General features: G+C 33.7%; 1 protein-coding gene across 1 annotated transcript in view; it reads right to left on the reverse strand.

Moving 5' to 3' along the window:
* Positions 1-2777: 2777 nt before the first annotated feature.
* The window catches only part of LIN28B (lin-28 homolog B), a 135105-nt gene continuing 119627 nt past the window's right edge, over positions 2778-18255 (reverse strand). The window contains exon 4 of the mRNA XM_037844492.1: positions 2778-3147. Within this exon, the coding sequence (XP_037700420.1) occupies positions 2778-3147 (370 nt within the window). The remainder of the gene's footprint in view (positions 3148-18255) is intronic.

Here is an 18255-nt window from a genome sequence, read left to right on the forward strand (position 1 = left end):
CAAACTAAGTACATGATAACTTTAAGGAAAAGCTTGGAGACTTCACTAACTAAAATGAGATGCTTCATTATTCACAAGTGTTTGTCAGAAACATGCAGTTGTGAATTGCTATCTATAATATAGATAATAAGGTTCTGTACCAGAGAATTATCAGCCACCTGAAAGGCTGGAGCAGCATAAAGGTGTGCTATGCATCAACTATGAGGTAGCCTTTTGCTGTAAACAGAATAAAATTTCACCCATGTAAATGAACACTATGTTCACATCAGTGATATTCACATATGCAAGTTCAGGAATTCTGCTTTAGAGTTCTTTTCACATGAAATAAAAAAGAGGGTAATTGATATCTATTCAGGAATTTTGATCTATGTCAAACTCAGAGGTAGTTACTAGTATCAGTACATAATACCTATATAAAGGTCTACATTATTTGGTTTGTTTTGAGAAAGCAGGACTGTAGACTGTTCTGTAAAGAAACAACAACAACATTATATGGTATTTTCCCTGAGCAAAGTTCTTTGTCCTGAGCATGTTATGTAATAGTGATAATATTCTCATATAAAAAATAAACCTTAACTTTTGACCATAAGATAGGTTTGGTATGTGCTCTTAGTAGTTCAGTCTGGTAAGATGTTTAAAATGATTTCAAATTGCACCCATAAGGTCCACAGTTCTTAAAGTGTTGTTTTTTTTTTTTTAACAGTGATCTCAGCTCTGAACTTTTTATATGTAAACAGGGAATGTCCAATTCTTAAGTCCATAATTTCCTATTTCCATAAGGTCAAGAAACTTTGGTTTAAATTTTCAAAGTGACTTATTACGTTTTACATTTTTACTGTTAACCTGCTTATTATACCTGCTAAAAATTAAGCAACGCCACTTTGATTTGTCTACATAATTTAAATAAGCTTACAATCCTCACGTAAGGCAAGGAAGTATTTCTCTATAGCTATATCACATTCAATATCGTCAAAGGTAAGCTTTGCATTACAGCACACTGATATTTCAGCATATACCATGGGGATTCTCACAAACACTGTTGTAGACTGGCAGCCCAGCCAGAGGCATTTTCTCCTTATGTGTAACTTGCTGAAGCAGCAGCAACTATACAAGCCTCCCAAGGTAAGACAAGTAGGGGAGGGAGCATACTGCTCAGAAGAATATGTCTCACTTGAGTCATGAGATTTTCCTTTTCTGATTATCTGAGCTTATACCAACAGGCTCATACAAACTACATTTATTGCCAATGTTAAGCATTATAATTAATTGATACCTTCATGGAGATGTTTCATAAATTGATCCCTAACATCTAGAACCAGGATGACACAAAAATAATTTTTTTTTTTCCTTTCTGAAACCTAAAGGGACCAATCCTGTGGCTGGTCTTGAGCCAGTTGATTGAAATAACTGAGGGCTGATGTGAGATTATCCATCCTCAGCAATGAATATTCATCCTGAATCCACCATACAGGTTACTTTAATATAGGTAATGAAGGTAACTTCTAGAGGGTCAATTTTATTACATACAATATTTCCAGCTCTCTGGTAGGAGAGGTTTTGACACCTCTGCCCCAGGCTTCATTACTCCAGTTGTCCACCACAAAAAACTGCACTTTTTAAAATAGTTCACAGGTTATACATATCAGGCAATTCTGAGCACCCACTTGATTTTCATTCTCAACTCCTTATTTTATTCACTTCTGTACTATTTTTGTTTGTTTTAAAAAGAAGTTAGATAAGTCTTCAGGAGAAAAAAACAGCCATCAAAAATATATATGAGACAATTGGAGTTTTCCTCCAAGGTCTTCAGTAGTAAACAAGGAGGGTCCCTGTGGTATGTGATGGTTAAAAAGATTGACTTGTCACAGGAAGCTGCTGTTGCCACTTAAAAACCTCACAACATGTAGAAGACTACAATGAATCGGTATAAAACACAATTAAAACAATCAAGTCACTACATTTATACATTACCCTCCCCACTTATGGCAGCTAATTTACAATCAAAACATATTAATTTAAAACACTGAGATATCGGCACAGAAATTACACATTCATTGTCTTTTCTGGATTTATGTGTGACAGAATCAAATGCTTATGACAGTCAGAGGCATTTGAAATTAAGGTACTGCCTTCAACCAGGAAAAAAAAGCCACGCTACAGATTAAAAAAAAAAAAAAAAAAGGCAATCCCACCCAAACTTGGGAAAATTGGATGTCTTAAAAACCTTTAGTACCATATGATTGGCAGCTCTGAGATCTGAAGTATCCTTTGGTTCACACAAAAGTTAACAGTCATGTTTTTATGTTTATGTAATAAAAAAGAAGTGGTTATTTCAAGAAAATTTTCAGGGGTTATTTTTTAAACCATCCAAAATGCTTCACTTGGGTATTCAGTTCTTGGGGATGTCCAATTATGTGAGGGAGGGTGTGTGCTTATTTCCATATACACACATATATAAAGACAAACCTTTATATATATGTCTACATTCCTAAATATAAAATCCACACACACACACACACACAAAAACTCAGGCTCTCTCCCTCTCATACATGCACATATAGATACACACAGTGTCTCATTCTCTGAGTAACATAAAACACGGCACCCTGCTCAAGTGTAATTTGCTTAGAGTGATTTGTCTGTTTAAAAAAATTCACAGTTCCTCAACAGTAGTTAAAATTCCAGGTCAGCTGCTGTTTGTGAAATACTGTTCCCCTGTACTTGCATGAGGTAGACTTCCCAACTGGGTAAAGAAAACGATACATCAAGAAGAAGTGTTAAGTCTTCTTCCTTTTTTGAACTGAAGGCCCCTTTTTGCTTTGTTCCTCTGGTGCTGCAGATGACTTCGTGCAGGAAGCTTCTTGAGGTGACCTGCCCGGCCGTTCTGCTATCTCTGACCTTGCCTCCTGTGGAAACGGAGGTGATGTAGAGCCATGGCCTCTCCCGACTTCTCTAGGCAGAGTTGAAGTACATGGCTGTGATTCTGCTTCCTGTCTTCCCTGAGAGCTTGTGGGCGGCTGTGCAATAGTTTTATGCGGGCAGTTTGCCACCATGTGCGTGATGCTCTGACAGTAATGGCACTTCTTTGGCTGAGGAGGTAGACTGCATTCCTTAGCATGATGATCAAGGCCACCACAGTTATAGCATCTGCAAAAAAAGAATAAAACAAGCATCTTAAGATGGAGGTAGCATTTGTCATCAAATACACAAGTAAAAAAAATACTAACATACTCAAACTGTCAATAAGATCAGCTTACTTTTTAAAAAATGGGTCTTCTTAATACATATGTCATTTATAATACTGGATGCTTTGAAGAAGATCATCACCAAAAAGTTTTGGCAAAGTCATAAAACTAGTGGTATCAAACAAAATTGCCAGTTAAAAATGAGAGCACTGAAACATGAAAGAATATTTCATCACTTCCCTATAAAAGTGAAGCCTTATTTAGGTTTCATAGGCTGTTCGTTTATTTTTAAAGGGCAGTTTAGCCCACTAGAGGGCAGAATTCAACAGCTAGCCTTAAAAAAAGCAAAAAATACAGCTGTTGACATGATACATAATTGAAATTCACTCAGCAATTGGGAAAATTACAGATCGAATTAAATTTTATTAGTTTAACATTTCTTTCATTGTTGATTATTTTGATTGTGGAAGCCACCTGAAACTGGAAGAAGTTTTTTTTTACCTTTATACAAACTAAACAGTGGATTCATAAAGGTTGATGATAATTTAGTGAAGGAAAAAATTACTTTTTCCTTTGTTGTAAGCACATTAGTTTTCTTTTTAGGGTGAATTATTCTAAGTTGAAATAAATATAAATCTATCCTTAATTAATATTTGAATTGCATTAGAGGCATGGCTTTGTACTAGATGTTTGAAAATTCAACTTAGCTTTTTAAAAGCTGAGCAAGGAAATTATTTGGAAGATACATTTACTTGATTTCAATCATTTATTTCTTTAACATTTAACATTCAAAACAACAAAACATTATGCGTGGTTTTTCTGTAAAGCTACAACTTCTTTAAAAAAAAATGAAAAAAACAAAACATAAAGTAGAGATAATAAGAAAATTTTAAATTTAACAAAGGATTTTAATCCATTTGGTTATAGAATTTGCTTACTGATTTGTCTCCAGATGAAATATTTTATTTTAAGCTTATAGGTCACAACATTTAAAAAATAATAGTAAAATAAGTGGTAACTGTTAGAATTAACATAAGATTAGAATGACAACAAAAATATTTAATAACTAATTATATTTGTATGTGTTAGAGTATCAAGCTTATTATCTTATGCTACTTTATATTCCAAAGACAAACTACTAACCTACTATCACCTTACTGAAGGAGTATATGTAGCATACTCATTATTTGTATGTACATTTTTATCTTTTAGCTTAGGATACAAATGATTTTTTTTTAATTGGCAAAAACTAGGATAACTACTTCCTGTATCTCCAAGTATCCATAATTACCTTACAGGTTTTAGAATAACAGATTCATAACATGAGCTTTTATTTTTTGCAATAATTAACAAGCATTTATGTCAGGAAATAGTGCATTATATTTTCAAAAATCAAAGGGAAAATTACTTACAATGTTTTCCCACATAATTCTTTTCTATAATGGATAAGTGAATTCTTAAAATTAAATTTGCCCATCTATAAAATATCTTCCTTTGAATTAAATTCACTTCCTTGAGGATAACATCCACTCAGGAGCTCATTTTCAAAGAGAAAGAAAATAGGTCAAAGGCTTTGGTAATAGAGCAGGCTCTACAGCAGACACATCAATTTCATCAGTCACTGTAGTATGAATCCATTGTGTTATCCAATTCAGGGAACCATTTTGCCCACTCATTGACCAAGGGCCTGATTTTAGGAATCCATGTTCACAAATGGAGTCTTTGATCATACTCTGTATCTGCATTTACCATTATATTTAGATTATATAAGTGATTTTTTAAAGATGCTATATGATTTTGGTTTCCTTGCATTTTGATATGCAGAGTTAATTCACCCTCCAACTTTACAGATATGTGCTGTCATTAGGCAAGAATGTCTTCCACATTGAAAAGATTTGCTTTGGTGTATACATGCCTGGCCTTAAAAGGGGAAGAGTGGTATTTATCATTCTCTTTTATTTAATCATTCAGTGTCAATCACATTAAGAGTGCAGATCACACCCCTTTATGAAACGCTTTCCTAACCAAGGGACTGACACCAAAATAGAAATGTTCAGCTACCTCTTGGCTCACAAATGATGCTATACTATAAGCTCCATAAAAATTAAACATGGTACCAGAACCCTTTGTTTACTCTTCACACTTCTCCAAACCAGTTTGCTTTTGTTAGTTTGAATGAATTTTACATTATGATGTGAGCATAAATATGGCATGTGTGCTTATGTATAGCTACGTGTTGAAAAAATATGAGGACATAGCCTTACAAGCAAAAAACTATACAAAGAAAGGTATAGCCGTACTCCATATATATTCTCATAGCCTGACATAAAAATAAAATTACTCATGTTAAGTATTTTATAAAATGCTGAACCAATGGCACAAAGGATATTTTCTCACATATAAAAGATAAACAAAAATGCTCAGTTTAATCTTAGTAGTTCAAGTTCTTCATAAAATTATTTTACAAATATTTTAATTTTAATGAGCTAATACAGTCTGTAAATATTATTTCTTATTTAAAAAGCTCTTTAAGATGGAAGACAAATAATAAAAAAACAATAAATTTTTAAAAGACCATCAAAATAAGATTAAAAGCATTTTAAATGAAAGGAGAATGTCAACAATAGGTATAATAAAATAGAAACACCTCCAATGGCCAAATAAATAAAACAAATTTTTAGGACTTTGGAACCACTTGATTACATTCTGAAACAAGTAATTATGTGAGTTTTTAAAAATTCAAGCCCCAAAGCCTTCCATTAGTTAATAAGTTAATGTTCAAAATATATCCAAATTTCTTAGGACTCCATATAAAAATGAAATGCCTGATTCAGAATTTAGATTTGCTATATATAACCCACTGAAAAATTCTCATTTTTTGGTCCTAATCACTGAATACATAAATTACATTATTTTCAAAAGATACTAGTGACAAAGTTAGAACTTAGATTATTCAGCAATAAGGAAAATATTTTGACCTGTATCATTATCCTGCCAGTAATCCGAGGTCTTTCAAAAGTAGAAGAAAAATACTCTCATTTAGATTATGTCTTGCCACAGAGGAGATAGAATGTGAGGGAGATTTGGGGAAATAGGGTAAGTCAAACAAGGCTGATTTTCAGCAGGAAACATCCAGAGTTATACCCATTGCTTATGGCCAGTGTCTATAAAAATAATTGAAATTGTTTTAAAATTAAAAATTTTTCTTCACCTTCAAATGCTAATATAGATACTATAATAATTATATGCATATATTTAAGTTATAATGATTAAAACATGATGCCTGTTCTATGTGAAATTAGTTGCTAAGTTTGTAAATCTTAATCATGAGGAATTGTGGATTAGATTTGAAGCAAGAATACACTGCTACTGAAACTATACATGAATAAACTAAAAAAATGGTAGTAAGATAATCAAAATTACTTTTAGTCATAGACCATCTTCCAAATACTTTGATTTGGGTAGTTCCAAACTCTAGTTTCTGTAAAGGCTTAATCGCTGACCCCACACTTGTCATAAAAGTAGAGACAGTGGTCATCTGACATCATCTTATAACCTTCCGTAATAACAAATGTTCAATGAAATAGTTGTCTAAATGTAAACACATTAATTGTTTTAAAAAACAATTGCCACTGAAAAAATTTCAGTGGACAATTTGGTAATTTGATGGGAATGCAGAAGAAAAAGTTCCTAAAATAATGCCTAGCTTAGCAGCTAAGGCTCAGTAATTTAAATATCTTAATTGCCTAGGTCTAAACCCATAGCATGTCTTGTATATGTACTGAATTTAAGCCTTAGTACGTGAAATCGGGAAATGCTCTCAGACACTTAAAAGAGTGAATGTTGGCATGCAGCAACTCTTCTTTGAACCGAGGATTCTCATGTTCTATTGACATGTGAAAGTGTTAATGTCCTGTTAAGACCATTGTATAGATTTTTAAAAGACAGAACTGATTAACTACCTGAATTATCTTTTAAAATACTACTCTAATACCTATATGCAATAAATAGATGATTACTAAACCACTAAAATAGATGAACATGTTCTAATGGCCATAACTATTGTTCAGTGTTGGCAAAGTCAAACCTATTACAGGAAACAACCCTTTCCTTCTATACCAGATTCCAGTTTCAATTGGCTGGAATTTGCTTTCTATAAAGTAGAAGGATGAGCAGTTGAGAAAGGAAAGAAGCAGGACTGCAAAACCTGGTTTTATGTATCAAATACACTTTAATGTATAATAATAAAGGGGAAGGGGTTTGGCCAGAAGGGAAGAGAATGGCCCGGAGTTGTTCCTTTGATATGCCAAGTCAGAACCTGAGCTAAACTGAGGACCGCTAGATCAGAATATAGATGTTAGTTAGTAAATAATACTCGAATGGCTTAAATGAAAGAATTTATATTCACTGTATGATTCTCCCTTGTCCCCCAAAGTGATTAAAAAATTTGGTGATGGGGGGGGGCAGAGAACAGATAGAAAATTAGAATTGCCTGTCTAAAAAATGTAACTGAAAAAAAAATGTAACCAAGGGTGTCTTAAAGTATTTGAATGTGTTAACTTAATAAGAATTTATATGGAAATTCAAATCCATATTCTAAGGGCTTGATGTGAGAGGCACTCAGGAGTGAGGAAATGTCAAAAGAATAGTAAGTTGAGCAATATCAGGGAGAGGGAAGAATGTCCCAGTACACTCTTTATAACCTTAGTCCATGTTAAAAATAAAATAATCTATATATAATAGGGCTAAACACATTGCAAACAGAATTAAATGACAATAATAGAAATGATAGTAAGAACAGTTCCATTTGTTGAGAGCTTGCTATGTTCCAGATACTGTGGACAAGGCTTGATAAAAGCTATCAATATGCTGTATAATTTAATCTTCCCTCAAACCCTATGAAGTGGGTACTACAATGTCTACACTGTATTGATGAGGAAATTAAGACTCGCAAAGTTTATGTAGAAAGAAATTTTCATTAAAAATAAATTTGGCTTGCATTTTTATATTGTATTTTATGTAAAAATATTTTATACCCTATAATACTGACATAATTTTGATATACGTAAGTTTAAAAAAATACATAGGATCCTGAATTTAAAACACTAACACATAAATACAAGATTTGAAGGAGATTTGTGAGATTTGGTGTACTGTTGTCACCATGCTCTGGGGAAGCTGGCTTCTCTCTGAGAGATCCTGTCTATAAAAGGAAAGGCTGCGCGTATTGCAGCCCAGACTTTTCATTACCAAGGCCTGCTCTTATTTCCACCCCTTCTGTAGTGTATGTTGAAAAATTCTGCCTAGGAAAATTCATACATTGATTAAAAATTTTTCCATTCTCCTTAATCATATGCTTAATACTGTAAATCAGAGCTTCTGGTTGCTATGTTTTAATCAGCGCTAATGAACTGACTCAACAGAACTTCGGTCAGAAATTGCGTTAGCCCATGAAGTCACTGCATGATGTGAATGATTTTATTTAGGCTGTGAAACACTGCAATTAGATCCTACTGATTGAAGCAAATGTAAATTGAGACTACCCCTCTTGGAGGGCAATTTGACAGTATATTTCAAAATATTAATACACATACCTTCTGAGCCAGCAATTCTAATTTTAGGAATCTGCCCTACAAGAATATTCACCAGTAAGTTGTGACCAGAACCAAGATATTCAGTTGAGCAGTATTCACAGCAAAAAACAAAACAAAACAAACAAAAACAAAAACACTGGAAAAATGAAATTATAATAGTAACAATAAAAGTAAACATTTATAATCAAACCTAGGTCTTCTAGTAACAGTTCATATCCTTTCCACTAAGCTCTAGATATGTTAAAAGGAAAAATAAAGTAAAGCGCATCTATACCAGGAAACACTTTGCAGATATTAAAAGGAATGAGGTAAAATAATTTTTGAAAAAAGAATGAGGTAGATCTATATTTATTCACATGGAAAGATCTCCAAGGCAAATTGTTAACTGAAAAAAGCAAACCACAGGATAATACTTAAATATAATAAAATATCATATATGTCACAAAAGCACTGGAAGTATAAAGAATAAATTCAAGAGGTTATATCTGGGGAAGAAAAGAGAGTTAGTAAGGTGAAGGGGAACTTTCATATTTACTCCAAAAACTTTTGTATAGCTTCTTTTTTAAATAACAAGAAAGAATTTAAATATTATTTATATAATTTAAAAAGCAACAGAGCAAGTATAATTAGAATTATAAAGCTTCCACTTCCATTTTGTAATTTGACCTTCATTATTGTCAGTCTTCTGCTAGTGAACTTTTATTTTATACCAGTGGTTCTAAAATTATCTTGGAAGCTTTTAAGAAATATGAATGCTTAGGTCATACTCCAGACAAATTAAATCAGAATCTTTGAGCCCCAGGCATCAGTATTTTTCAAAAGCTTGTCAGGAGATGGTAGTGTGCAGCTACTTGAGAACCACAGCTATAAAGAAACCCAAGTTTAGCACTGACAGTCTTAGTAAGGGAACACTCTAAAATCCCAACAATGAATAATAAGATTCAAAATAGAATAAATCTCCCAAAATGCTGTTTTTAACATGCCACTAATGCTTCAGAAAAGTAGAGAGAGAGGGAGGGAGCGAGGTGAGGGGAGTAGAAAGAAGGAAAGAAGGCAGGAAGGAAGAAAAGGAGGGAGGGAGGAAAGAAGGAAGAAAAAAGTATGTGTGTATCTTATTTCCTTCCATATTTATAGCTTAGTGGGAACTAAAAATGACTCCCTGAAATTTCTGGCTGTGATAGCAGAGAAGCCTAAAACCTTTTTACCATTACTGATCCCTGCTTATTTTAGAAGAAAAATACTGCAAAAACCTACTGAGTTTAGCTTCAAAAGTGGTTCCCCTGTTACGAGGACATTGTTCATCTTTTAGTTCATCAATCAAGGATAGGTTCAATATAAAGGCACCCATGTCACCAAATGGGTGACAATTTACAGCTCTCAAATCAATTGCTACTTTCTCTAAGCTTCAACATCACTGCCAATTAACATTTATTGATTTCCCATAATAATTCTTTTAATTCTCCATCTTCTGCTGCCTGCATCTAAAATGATTTCTGAAAAGTATATACAACTGTTTATATGGACATACTCCTGTAACTATTCCTCCTAATGGCCAAATTATTGTGTTTTTAAACAGAAATTTACTTTCTTATGGATACAAACATAATATGATCTCTGCATTCTGTAAAAACTATTAGCCATGGAATTTAAAAAATCTAACATTTAAACTAAATTTTGTCAAAGAGTGCCATTACTAAAGTAATTATCTCTTATTCTGTTTTCTACACTTAGAAAAAAAGAAAGTCCATCATGAACAGAATTGAATAACCTCATTAATTAGACTAACATAAAGGTAGGTGCTCAACAGTATTAAATAAAAAGCAAACTTTATTCAGCACAATTGTCATCCAGTTCTTTTTGGTGCATTATAAATAGCAGATGTCTGGATGGTCTCTGTATTGCCTAGTTCCAGTCACAGTAATCAAGGGTCAGTCTGTTGGAGCATGGAACCAGTGTGAATTCAAAACTCTAAAACTGCTGACAGTGGAAACGAATACCCTATGCCCTCCCCTAAACCTCAGTTCAAAGGTTTTTTTTTTTTTTTTTTCCAACTGCTTGTTCTAACATTTTTTATCATCTGATTTTACAATGAGAAATCATCTAGATACTTTGCTTATTAGTGGATTTACCTGCTTATAATATCCATTCAATAATTTTCCTAAGATCAAATGAAAAGACAAACTGAAAAAAACAGGAACATCTATTATGTGCACAACTCTGTACTAGATGCCAATCAAAATACGTGGATAGTTGGATAGTAAGATCTATATATTTACATATTTTTAAATCTCATTTGAAGTCTTTTCCTGACTGCTTTTTGTATCATGTGTTTATCAGCTTTTGCTATGCTCTATGTCTTCATACCAGCTAAAAATGCACCACAGTATCTTGAAAACCATCTAAAATACAGTAATAGCTCTATTCACAAACCTTTCATCATCTTATAAAAACAAGAAAAGATGGAAAATGCAGGAGACTGGTATGTAATGAATGGCAGTGCAGGGTATCAAGAGAAGTAGGGATGGAACATGTGGCAGTCTTAAAAGAGCGGAGGGTATGGAAGGGGAGAAGTCTTTGGAGGTGCGGCAGCAAAGGGAGTCTTTCCAATATAAAGGCATTTCAATCAGGGGTAGTCATAAGCCAGAAATTTTCATATTTAATTCCATTGTGTTCAAAAGTACATGGGAGACTTTATAGCAATTCCACGGGACAATAATCATTTGTTTAGAGTTTTCTACTTGGGACTGTGACTTGAGAAGGAGAGTAGAATTGTAGGTCATGTTAACATCTTTATTTGAAAAAAAATGTTCTCTCTCTTCTGGCTGACAAATAACATCCCAAATGGGTAATATACAACAGTTCTGGCCAATGGAAAAGTTGGAAAAGAAAAAAAAAAAAAACCCAGGGAGAAAGATGTGTTCAGACACAGAAAACGTAAGGCTTTCCAATTTCTTAGGAGTAAAAGAAGTTAGTAATGAAACAGGAACCAAACTCTCCTACAATGAGTACTCTGAGACTAGCTGCTTTCAGAATCCAGGACTAAGGAGGAGTGCCCACGTCACAGACATCACACATACCCATGCAGAAGTAAACAAAAGCCTCATGCGTCTTTGCAGTAGCAGTATTGTTGTAACTATCAAAACTGCCGGGGATAGTTCTGGAACTATCTTTTTGGAACTACGCACAGTTTGTCTACCATATTTGATCACTCTGACCTTTAGGTAAAGGACTTTTTAAAGAAGGTTGGTGCTAGCATCAAATATGAAATAAAGAAAGACCCTCAATATTTAACTTATATAGAAATGAATAAAATTAGGTGTTTGCTTGGAGAGAAGAATTATAAAATGTAGTCTGCAAATGTTTGTCATTTATCTATTACAGCACCTTACTGAAAACTTTTAGCCTCCAGGACCACTTGCTTTTCACCAGACCACTTCAAATCCACCAGTGTCAGAGGTGTGACATCTGCTATAAATAAGCATTGTCTTGGCCTGAAGAAATACAATTCCATTACTGCTTTTGTGTCAACTTTTATAAATGTTCTTTTTCTAGCTCAACATATGATTTCTTTTAGGATTTGGTTCTGTAAGCCAGCATTATTTTTATGGTTGATATTATTTCACAAGTCATTCTGAAGTCTTCTCCTTTGTGTATGCTGATTTTTCTTTCTTTCTTTTTCTTTTTTTACTATTAAACATTTGAACAGAAGCAGAAGACATTTTAAAAGAGGTATTTCATCACAATTACTTGATAAATGAAGTAATATTTTGCTATCTAGAGAAGTAGATGTAATCATCAAGACAGTAAGATATGAATGAATTTAAATGCCACAATAAAAAATACCTTAGATATTCAAAATCTAAGGGCTGCAAAATAAAAAAAAGTGACTACCCCATAGCCCTCCCCACTAAACAAAGAAGGAAGGGGATGCATGAGAATTTCAAAGGAAAGAAAGGAAAACGATATACAGAGGTCAAGAATCAATTTCAGTGGCATGACTGATGAACTGTACAGAAGAAGGTTAGATAACAGTTCCAGATTTATACTGATTGTTTCCAAGCTGGAGGCAAAAAAAGGGCCTGTTAAAAGATGCTATCCTAGTTTTGGCCAAGTGAATATTTTCTGGGTTATTCAAAGCTTAGCAATTACCTTGACTGAGTTACCTTTGAGGCAAGTAATAATGCTGGTAGCATTTGAACTTCTATGGACATTGAGCATTAAAACATGCCTCAATTGATGTATTACTGAATTAATATTTAATTAGTATAAACACTGAATTACTGTTATATTACCTAATTAGTAAGAACTATGAATAAACTTCCAATTTTGACAGTGTTTATGTATACAGCATAAAAAATATACAGCACTAATTGTTTCAGAGCATGTTGCTTGATGTGATCTATCCAAAATACACCCTAAAGATAGATTCATGTGCAACAGGCAAGAGAAGATTGTACCCAAACTATCTCCTATCTGTATAGTTACTTGGAATGAGAAAGAGTTAAAACTATTTCAGTGAAATCTCTAAGGAAAGGTTTCTAATGATCAATAAGTTTGATCTTTTGTTTGAGCACCAGCTACTGCTGAGGAAAATGATGAAGTACAGATGAGAACTAAATGACCTCTGTCCACTTCCCCTACTAGTCCAATTGGTCTTCCAGTGACAGACTATATATCGTCCTTTGCCAAGAATCAGCAGTTCTTAAATTGTTCACCATGTAGGCAGGTAGGCGAAAACTGAATGAGGAAAATTGCTACTACGTTCAGATAACCTCTGCAAACTGTGAAATTATCTCCTCTCTGTATAGGTTTGATCTTGGAAATTAGAACTTAAGGTAAAATCATGTAAAGTATTCTTGGCCTCATGGCTGTGTCTTTTTTAACTTCTTACTGGTTGAGACTGCCCTTCATGCCAACCAGCTTCCTATGTGACTAAACTTTGATAGTCAAACTGCTAGGGCCTCCCTGCAGACCTCTGCTATGATCACTGATCCCTTAAGAAATCTTTTCTCCATATTTGAATTTCTTTAAAGCTGTGACCCTGAACACGTGACCACAGATATAAAAGGAGATGGCTATCAAGCCATGGATGGAGGTAAATGTTGAAGTAAATATGAGAAGAAAGGATAAGTCCCTGTATGGGGACAGGATTGTTTACACATATTCAAATACTGTTAATAAGTGGTAACCAGTAGGCTAGATTCTACATATTAATAAATCTATTTCTGCATATTCTATACACCAAAAATGGCTTTGTCTTGAGGATAAAGTGTTAGAACAATGGCCTTTGCATCTCCTTTGGTCATCCTCTGGATGTGGCTGGTAAAGCTTACATAAAGAATTTGTTCTCTCTCTTAGTAGAACAAAAGAAACAAAGCCAACAGATAATGTTTCTACGTTTCTCTAAGAAAAAAGTCTTGAAAATATTCTGGCAGGTGTTGGTAAAAGGAGGCAAACTTGTTTGGAAAATACTGGACCTTTTTAATATACATACATCTAACATACACTAAAACATATATAATTCAGAAAACTAACAAACATTTAAAAATATGATAGTTGCAAAGTGGTTTATCACACTGAATGTGAAGTTCTCTTTACATTTTTTCTTTTTTTGTAATTTGATTGAATTCAACACGTGTAGGGAAAATTTATGCTTCAGTGGAAAACTGCATTTCTAGATCTGCTCAAGCACACACTTGTGGATTATCTGATTATAACTCTACTGGAGCTATTTTACAACTCTAAGTTGTTGCTAACTGATAGCAAGCAAAATTATTCTTGTCTACCAATAGGCACTTTCTCTCTTGACAGGTAAAGGATCAATTGATTTCCTTTTTCACTGTACAAGAAGCAGTTTTGCCTCCATTTGTACATTCATTTCACTATTCCTGATCTACAAATGTACTGTTATTTAGATTCTCCTTTTAACCGGTTATAACATCTCCCTGGTTCCATCATTTAACTGAGTTAAATAAAATCTTTAACATTTGTATATTTCATAGCTCTTTAAGAGTCATGATTTTACCCTTTTTGAAAATTATCCTTTATCATACAGTAAATATGCACCATACCAGCCACTGCGTGAGATGCAAAAATCATTATGACATGTCCCTTGCTCTTTAACTACATAGCATCTGGAAAGGAGATGAGATAAAATGCACAACTAACTCTAGCCCCTTGAACTAACTGGACCAATTTTGGTTTCTGTTTCTTCTTAGTAATCTTATTTTTTCTATATCTTGAAACATTTTTCTGTCTGATAATGCTGGGGATGATTCAAACAATACTCAAAGGAAATTAAAATACTAAGATATAAAGAATGGAGAAATACCTTGATGGATGATAAAATACGGGGAAAATCATCACTATTTCATCATCCTTCAGTTTTCTTATCGCAAGGTCCAAAGTATTGCATGACCTTTCTGGAAGGTATAAAAGACATCTGGAGAAAGCATTTTTGTAGTCTTTTTACAAAAAAACTTTCACTGAACACTGCTGAGAATTCAAAATATGTCATTTTCTGCCCATAAGGGCAAAGAGAAGAAAACTGAGGAGGAAGGTGTTTCACAACTATTAGACAAATAAGAACATGAATACAAAGAAACAGAGAGCAGACTTCAATGATAATAGAGAAATTAATTACATAAGCTAAATCTCTTATGAGTCTTTAGATAATACCATAGATAAATTTTGTCTAACTCAAGAGTTGCTAAATAAACAATATATATCTAGGCACAAAAAGGAAATGTGCATTGGCTTATGGTTAAGTCATTGTACAGAGAGGGCTGCATCAAGCCATATTTTTCAAGAAGCACTTTTTTCTAAAAGGACATGTGACAGTATTCTTTTGCCTTTTACGAAGTTTGTGCAAGAAAATTTACTTGTTATGATTCATAAGTGGACAAATGCTGAAAGCAGTGACTGAAAGGAAAATGATAGAAAAGAATGAATAATTTATTGGATTGATCATTCTAATCAATGTCTAAAAAATGAATATGTTTTGCACTTGTAGAATAAAGAAAATGACCACTCTCTCTTTAACAAAATTGAAGTCACGTAAGTTTTTAAAATATTGCATTTAGAGCATGCAAGTGCAAGAAAAAGAACCAGAAGTAACGATGAGCTAGAGGCCTTGAGAGATGTATTTGAAGGTGGATTGGTATTTACAAGATGGGTATGTTCCAGGTTAATTCATGATAGTTGATTAACAGTTATTTGCATTCAAAGGACATTGCCTATTTTGGATATTTATATCTTCAATCCAGAAAAATATGGAATATGGAAGTGTGTATGTTATGCCTAAATTCTTATTAATTCTAATAGTTGTTTTTAATCATCTCTTAATTTTTATATCTGTAAAGTATTCATAAAATGACTGAAAATATTAAAAATATTAAAGGGTCCATTGCACCTAGATGGTAAATGGTGATGACTTTCTTGCTGGTGTATTTATGGATAATAAAATGTAGAATTTGATAGATGGTCTAAGAAATAAAAGGTGCTATATCTTTTCAAAAGAAATGATAATAATTATTGGGAGCAATAGGGATAGCTGTGTAGAGAAGCTGGCCTGGCTGCAACTAGCTTTTAAAAAGGAATAATGTTTATCAAGAGACAGAGATGGAAGATAAAACATGCCAACTGCTGTTAAATTCAAATGAGATAAGTATTTGTAAACACCTAATGAACTATAAAGCGCTATATAAACGATAGGTGCATTTTCCTTTCCTAATCGTGGAGGTTATATTCCTGAAGCAACCCATCCATCAGTGGTAAGATAATTCATTGTAAAAGAGCTGAAGTCCTCATGAATTAGGGGTCAAGATAAAAAAAAAAAAAAAAAGGAAAAGCTTAAAATACTTTTTTCATTCTCAAGAACAGTAAAGAGAGCAAATTAAATAGCCTAATAATGATACCGACTATATTGTGGGTATTCGATAGTTAATTTCCATTTACCACTCCTTGCCCACTGGGATTTTCTTTACTATCCCCAACTCTTGCATTTTGATAAGATACTAGTGAATTAATTTGCTTTGTGGCAGATGTTTGCCTCCTGTATGTAGTTCACTGTCCAAATAATCAGTACTTTTCTGATTTATATCTTGGAGTCTTTAACAATCAAATCTCAGAGTAACACAGCATGCATAAATTTGATCAGAATATTACACAGATTAAGAAATTTATAAAGAAGTTAATCTGTGTATAAAACAGTTTTAAGTATGGGGAATTTGCTCACTATTCTTATATTCTAAAACTATTCTTTCATCTGGCTTTTAGGAGCCTCGGTTATATTGGTTTTTTTCCTGCCTTTCTGACATGTTCCATCTCATTCTCAGTGTCTTCCTGGATTCACTGAGACCTTGACTTATGTTTACCTATCATTTCCCCTTTGAAGAATCAGTCCCTTTCCTTTCTACAAACTATTTTTGTTGCTCACTCACAATTTATTCCCACTTGAATGCCCTCCTGTAACCAAAAACTCACTTCATCTCACCCAAACCAATTTGATTCCTAGTTTCCAAATCTTTTTCAATACTGATTGATTTTCCCTGTGAGTTCCAGCATTCATCATTGCATTCATAGTCTTTATTAGTATGTTACTTGGTTGGCTGGTTCAAAGAAAAGATAAAAATTATATTAAAATCTTCACTGTAGAGAGGACTGTTGGAGGATGGCAGAATAGAATGCTCCAGAAAGCAGTCCCTCCAACAAAACAACTATTGATCTGGAAGGAACTGTCTGAATCAACTATTTTAGGATTTTGGCACTTAGTGGAACACTAGCTGGAGAAAGAAGCTGGTAAATTGTGTTAAATATTGGTGAATTTCACCCTCAGCTACCAGCCTCCATACCCCAACTGAGTGACAGGTGGTAGTGGGGACTGCAGTCTAGGCTCCTGGTGCAGCTGGCTGGAGCCAGGGTAGGCTATGAGACTTAGTGCTCCCAAATCTGGGGGTGTGAGATCTGAATGATGATCACAGCTTTGAATAAGCTACTTCAGATCTGGCTGACTGATGGCAGCCATTGTTCTAACCCACCTCAGGCAAAAGTGGCAGAGGAGTCTTAAAGAAGTAGTACCCATTTTTCTTCTTCTTCTCTTTTCTCTTTCCATTCCCTATGTGGGAGCAAAAGTAGTTTGGAAAGTGATAAACTGATGGCTCCAACCCTCAACAACAGCAGCAGCAACAACAACAACAAAACCTAACAATCCTAGAAGAGTGGGGGAAGTAGATTACCAGAGGTATAACAAGATAATACTCAGAATGTCCAGTGCTCAATGATAAATTGCAAAATAAAGAAACAGGAACATATGGCACATTCACAGGAAAAAAAATGTATTTGCCAGAAACCATCCCCAAAAAAGTACATACATTAATTAATCAAAGACTTTAAAAAATCAACGGATGTAATATGTTCAATGACCTAAAGGAATTCATATACAAAGAACTAAAGGAAATAAGGAAAACACTGAACAA

The sequence above is a fragment of the Choloepus didactylus genome, chromosome 7 (genome assembly GCF_015220235.1).
Source record: "Choloepus didactylus isolate mChoDid1 chromosome 7, mChoDid1.pri, whole genome shotgun sequence".
NCBI lineage: Eukaryota > Metazoa > Chordata > Mammalia > Pilosa > Megalonychidae > Choloepus > Choloepus didactylus.